This window comes from Enoplosus armatus, chromosome 3 (assembly GCF_043641665.1).
Source record: "Enoplosus armatus isolate fEnoArm2 chromosome 3, fEnoArm2.hap1, whole genome shotgun sequence".
Classification (NCBI taxonomy): domain Eukaryota; kingdom Metazoa; phylum Chordata; class Actinopteri; order Centrarchiformes; family Enoplosidae; genus Enoplosus; species Enoplosus armatus.
The window spans coordinates 2,715,711-2,722,296 of NC_092182.1; the positions used below are offsets into that span (position 1 = coordinate 2,715,711).

Below are 6,586 nucleotides of genomic sequence, written 5' to 3' on the forward strand. Positions count from 1 at the left end.
TGACTTAAGGCTCCTAGGAGCCCCCTCTAAAGCTCCTTTCACACAATAAGATTAATATTAGCAGACTTACAAGATGCTCTCCCACCGCTACTTGACCCAATTGTACTTGATCCTCTGATTCCTTTTGAACAATGGAGGTCAAAATAGTCCAGGTGGCTAATGCAAAACCAAAAAAAATAAATAAATAAATGACACAGACAGTGACAAGTTAACAGAGGTGGGGGTACACAAGGATGATTTGGTAAATTAAAGGCTTTATTTGGCCAAAATCAAACATTTAATCACTAGGAAAAAAACAAAGTTGCAAATGTTTAAAACACATTCCAAGCAAAGGAAAAAGGGCATCAAAAATTCTAAATCTGGGCCCTTTAAATAGACTGGGGTCAACAAAACAATAATCCAACAGAAGAATGATGAATAAGAGAATACCCAGCCAAACTCCCTCCATGCAGCATGTGAGCCAATAAGAATATATGTATATGCTCTTGTAAATGACCAAGCCAAAGTCCTCTTGGGAAAGTGGCTGATACATTTTTGGATCTGCAAGTTTATTCTGATCAGTTGAATTGAAGGTTCCAGGGGGGGATCAGTCCCTGATGAATGGAGCGAGGTTCATGCCGCCGTGGAGCGGGGCTAAGCCCTGTTTGCCTTTGTTTTCATGTTTGTGGCGTGGAGTGCACCCCCTGTATCTTCTGCCGTGGCAGTTGTTTGTCCGTGCCGAATGTGTCATTATTGACACTGGTGCTGGTGAGCAAATGTACTCACGAACATACTGCCGTCCTGATTGTTCAAATCAACAGTTTGAGTTTCATTTCAATCAAAAAGAAAGAATTCTCTAGAGAGAAGAAGAAGTTCGATGAAGATCTGTCATAGCAGGAAATGCACAGGTGTGACTCATACTGGTGATAACAGTGACGGTTCCATTCCATTCAAGGTGTGCCGTTGGGCCATCCCGGTGAGCCAGCAGTAACGCAGTAACGGGGCTGTGAAATCGGAAATATCCATGCAGCCATTCATTGATGTTATTATTATTCCAATCTGCCTATTATCTATAAGTCTATTATAGATCCTGACAGCCTTTACGAGTAGAAGCGATCTGATTGGCCCACCAAAGGTCACAAAGTTTAGTTAGAAAGTTAAAAAAGTGTCCCTTTTCAATTGGACACACACACGTATAGAATGTATATTTTTTCTGACTGGAAACGGAAAGGCTCGTCTCATGGAATTATTCTAATAACAATCCTTCTTGGTAGTTCTTTGAAGACGCGTGTGAAGACAGAACAGCCGACGTCATGGTGGAACGTCTGACCCGGCTGGCATACAGAGAGACAGTAGCGGACAGTGACGGCAGATGTTGCGATTCAGAACAAAGATCTCTGCACCGCCTGCGCTGCCCCACAAGTGTGTGTGTGTGTGTGTGTGTGTGTGTGTGTGTGTGTGTGTGTGTGTGTGTGTGGGGTACGTGTGCCACAGCAGCGTACGGCTCCACTCTGGCCACAGTTGGCAGCAGCAGGGCGACCGAGGTGTACGCACGACCTTTCCCCTGATTTGGTGACTGTTGATGGTGGAAGATTCACATGGACTCCATCATCATCAGCCGAATGGACCCCCCCCCCCCCACCCCACCCCCCCCTCCCTGGTCACCTGCTCTTTTAGCCTATTACCCACATCCCACGCTGCACCAACCAAATGTCATTAGTCGGGCCAGGAGTATTTCTTTCTGATTAAACGATAATTTTGTTCATTCCACGCGGTGTTATTTAGGTAAAGCCATAAAGAGCAGCTTGCGTTAAGGCAAAATGAAGAGGCTCAAGTTAGTTCAGCGCACTGTAACTCGGGACAGATGGACGGAAACAGACAAAACACAAGCTAATCTTGTTTATTTCTCTCAGTTTCAACATCCTAATTGCAGGATTACCAATATCAGTGGTTGGCTACACAAAACCGGCGCTACCCTCAAAAGTTTTTAGTGTCCGATTTTTCCAGTATTTTGTTTTTCTAAATGCGATGTATGGGAAATGATTTCTTTCATTTTTTATTTCAACAAAAAGGGGTGGGGGTGGGGGGGCTATTTCAGTAGTCACAGTACAACAGGGATTCATCACAGGGATTTGTACCAAAATACAATAAAGTAACAAAAGTAAATGGCAGTAACATTAATAACAAAAGTTATAATATATATATATATATAAGTACAATTTAAGGTGTATTGGTGCTGGTACGACCTCACCATAACTAACATAACCTCACTCCTTATACGCAATTTGACACTTGACACAATTTTATTTATTCATATAGCTCCAAATCATAACAGAAGTTATCTCTGGGCACTTTTCACATAGAGCGGAGCTCTTTATAATATTAATATAATATTATATATCAGAAATCAGAAATACTTTATTGATCCCCAGGGGGGGTATATATATATATATATCATAACATTGAATTTAACTTGTACAGCAGTCACTATAAACTCACCTCAGCCTAATGGAGTATTAGCAAGAACATTAGTGACAGTGTTGGCCGTGTCATGAGCCTACACACAACTGGGTCAAAGTTTCTGGCTCTGAGCCTGCGCGTTGTGGTTTCCAGGGACTCGCCCCCCCGGGCTTCATGAATATTCAGCAGCTGTCGGGGCGCGTGGGTGGAGAGAGTGGGGCTATAAATGGCCACAGTGTGCAGTAAAGGTGTCCTCCTCTTCTTGCCACAAGCTGGAGCTCAATGAGCGCGGTGAACCCGTGACCAGAACAGGCAACACACTACTTACAGAGTAAGTCGTCTGTTTTTCTTTTCTTTTTCTTTTGTGACATCAGCCGTGTGAAACGTAGCTATGGGATATCAGACTGCTGTTGCATGAGTGTGTTTTCAAACAGCCAGGAGTTGCATGAAGCCTACAACGACACCTGAGACATGCATGTCAAATGTTTCTGTTTGTTTTTTTGCATTTATCCTCGAATAAAAGTAAAAATGTCATGTCATTATGCATGTGTAAGTCCATGAAAGTGGTCAGTTCCCAATGCTGCTGCTGCAGTGTTGCTGCACATCTGGAAACAGCTGGAACCATCTAACGTGGGCCAGCTTTATGCGATTAATGCCACTGACTGACACATTTTTGGTTCATTTTTCGAATAGGAGCCAGTGGAAATGGAAAGCATGCAGGAGCTGATCCCCTTCGCCAAAGAGATGCTGAGTCAGAAACCGAGCCGGGCTTTGCTGAGGGTCTACCTGCTGGGTTCGGTGTTGACGGTGCTGGGGACGGTCATCGGCCTGGTCGAGACCGTGTGCAGCCCTTTCTGCTCCGCTGAGCCCGTGGACTCGGAGATGGCCCTCATGTTGGCCCGCGAGCAGAGAGCCGCTGAGGCCGGGATGCAGAGCAGCGTGGGGGGCCAGGAGAAGGAGCAGGAGCCGGTCCGTGAAACCCAGAACGTGACCCTCCACAAGACTCAGAGACTCAGCCAACGGAGCATGGCCAACCGGCTGCACGCCTCCTAAAGCCAAGAGGGTCAACCCCAAGTGACTTGATATTTATTCGGGAGCTCCTCCCGCCACACCACTGAGCTGTGCAACACCTACATAGTCTGAAGCTTCATAGGCAGAAGTGCCTGACTGGCCTGCCATGCTGTGCTGCTTATTAATGATGCCTTTAAGTGCTGTTGGAAATGTTTCTCAGTATGCCTTGAAGCATTGGACAGACATGAAAGACCACCAAAGGCCCCAGTGGCAGCCTGCATGGACGTTGTGAGAGCATGGAAATCATGTCAGTCATACTTAAAATGTCAAAAAAAAATGTAGTTAACTTCTCAAAAAGAGGAGTTACCGAACAGTGGGCTGTAGGTTCATGTGAAGCCAGGGTTACAAGTGCAAGTTCAAAGATAAAAAAAAAAGGTTTCTAAAAGAAAAAGGTACACAAACAGCAGACAGACAAGACTACTTTCTACAGGGTCCATTTGGTTCATGTGAGAGCTCGAAGTTAGGAGTTTATGAGGAGTACCTGAAGGCAGCATGGCGGTGGCGTTGGTCCTGCGCGGCTGCGGTAAACTGCTGCGTGGCGCCGCCTGTTGTCTGGTTGGTGGATGTATCTGATCCGCATGACGTGTTCGACGACAGGAGCTTTTCTTGTAAATATTACGCTGTTTGCAAATACTGTAAATACACAATCCTTTTATTTTTCACACCAATAAAAAGTTCATTTTATTTATTAAGTCTGGTTTCACTCTGGTTTGATCCCTTCGAGCGTTTGATGCGCATTTCATTAGCCAATATATGTTTATGATTTCTTTTTTTCTTTCTTAAGTCCATTCAGCCTTAAGCACAGATTAATTTATATGTAAATTGTAAAGAAAAGTGTTGATGCCTGCCTCACACACAAAAATATATAGAGTTAAAGTTAATTACAATGAAAAGGAATAAAACCAAACTCCTATGTATTGTATCTTTAAGTCAGAATGTATAAGATTAGGGCCCTGTTACTGCAATATAACTGAATATAATGCAACTTCTGAACGCAACTTTTTACAGTGTACACACCTGTTGGAGGTTTCATGTTTTATTGTTTTTCCAACATTGAATTCAAGTAGATTTAACGTGGCTTTTTTTTTTTTGACACTGGCCATCAGGAAAAAGACCACAGTGAACACAGATCTCTACAAAGTAACAGAAATGAATGACAAATAAAAAAATTTAAAAAATTCACCCACTTTAATAGGACACACCTAAAGCACCCCCTTTTGCAGCCAGTTGGTTTTTACAAGTCACATAATTGGTTCAGTGATGATCACCTGTGTTTAGTCAAGGGGAGATACGCCTGTTGTCTGAGCTTTTGGTGAGTCGGTGCTGCGGCAAGAATAGATACACGGTACATTTCCAAGGCAGTGAACACCTCTTGGAGTACAGTTAAGTCAGTCATCAAACTGAAAGAGTGCGGCAAATCTGCAGAAACCGAGTGAAGCCGATAGATACCCGTCCTTGCATACCTGCCCCACATGCGCGTCCTGGAAACGCCGTCGTCCTCGCGGTCAGTCACCCGCATTGAAACCACGAGCTGAATTTGTACAGAATCAACATCAAGCTAAAACCCCAAAGGTAAATCCATCATCGGTGAGCTCCAGTCGGTTTGATGAGGCTTTATTTAAGCTTTGCGGCTACTAGGCCGCCAGCTGCACGACCAACCGAGCCAAATGGCCAAAATCAGTGAATGAAGTTATAATAACTTGTGTTTTTGTACAGTAATCCGTGAGGCATGGTCCCCCCCCCCCCCCGAAACAGGTTTTTCCAACCTGCTTCTCGTCTCATTTGCGGTGTATGTTGACACCAGGCCTGAGCAGGGCCTAGGTTTACACTCCAGTGGTGACTGTTTGCCCTCAACTCCTGCTGCTTTGATGGCTGCCTGCAGGTTTTTTTTTTACAGGGTCACAGGACGGTTCCGGGGCTGGGTCCCTAACAGGTCCAGCAGCGTGGCTCGCTAGAGATAGCACGTCGACAATGGGACAATGGCGCCTGACGCGTGAACACACATGAGCGGGGACCCTGAGTCAACATGACACTCTTTGGTCTAAGAATAGTTTGAGTGATGGCTGGAAAGGATAACATTTAATCTCTGAACACAGTTGACCTACACCCCCCCCCCAACAGTCATGTTGAACTGTGTGTGAATCAGCACGGTCCTTCAAAGCAGTGGATGCAATGTAAATTCACCCCAGCGTTTGCAGCTTCATGGTGGATCAGTTTCCGCTGTTTTGCCCGTTACGGTTTCTTATCTTATACCTCAATTTTAGCTGAAGTTTACTTTGAGTTTAAGGGGGATTTAGTACAGTTTAAGGTTTTGTTAAACTAAAGAGTTTGTCGCATAGACGGACGAGACTGTGCAGCTCTGTTTAAGTCTATTCAGCAAATCAAAAGACGTGAAGTGTTTTCATTGTCCAAAAATCTTTTTTCTGACATCGATGCCTCTGCAGAAATTGTCTTCACGCATTTGATATAATCATGAACCCTTCAGCTGCACAACTTAACCAATTTAAGGGGGGTCGGGGGTCAAAAGGTCAATTACAGAGAGGCAAATCAAAGTGATAAAAGGGGTTGGGGAGGGATTTTATTTTTTCTGTCTTTCTTAGAAACAGAGATTTGACTTGAAAGGTTGCCCGGGGATACCAGAGGCAACACACACACACACACACACACACACACACACACACAGTGTGAAGCTGCTGATGGTTTGCCAAGCCCTCCCCAGTGTCAACCAAGCAGCCTCTGAGTCAGATGAAGGACAATAGGCTGCACACCAGTGCTGCAGACCAGGACGTGATTACATCCTGGTTTGAGTTCTGCGCTTGGCTTTAAAACCACCATGTATGGCTCAGAGAGTCATCTGTTTTGTTTTCTTATCCAGTTAAGAATGCATCAAACAGCTTAACATAATTTAAAACTGACCCACACGCAGTGGTGGAGAACGTATTCAGATCCTTCACGTGAGTAAAAGTACAAATACCACACTGTAAACATACGCTGTTACAAGTGAGAGTCCCTCATTGGAAATGTCACTCAACTTAAAAGTATATAAGTACTATCAGGAAAATGTACTTAAAGTATT

The 6,586-nt window shown here is 44.4% G+C and overlaps 1 protein-coding gene across 1 annotated transcript; it reads left to right on the plus strand.

Annotated features, from left to right (window-relative positions):
- The first annotated feature begins 2,719 nt into the window (after positions 1 to 2,719).
- LOC139283348 (G0/G1 switch protein 2-like) lies at positions 2,720 to 3,634 on the plus strand. Its single transcript, XM_070903345.1, has 2 exons — positions 2,720 to 2,770; positions 3,133 to 3,634. The coding sequence occupies exon 2, from the start codon at positions 3,145 to 3,147 to the stop codon at positions 3,490 to 3,492; it is 348 nt and encodes a 115-aa protein (XP_070759446.1). The 5' UTR covers positions 2,720 to 2,770; positions 3,133 to 3,144; the 3' UTR covers positions 3,493 to 3,634.
- Positions 3,635 to 6,586: the final 2,952 nt, after the last annotated feature.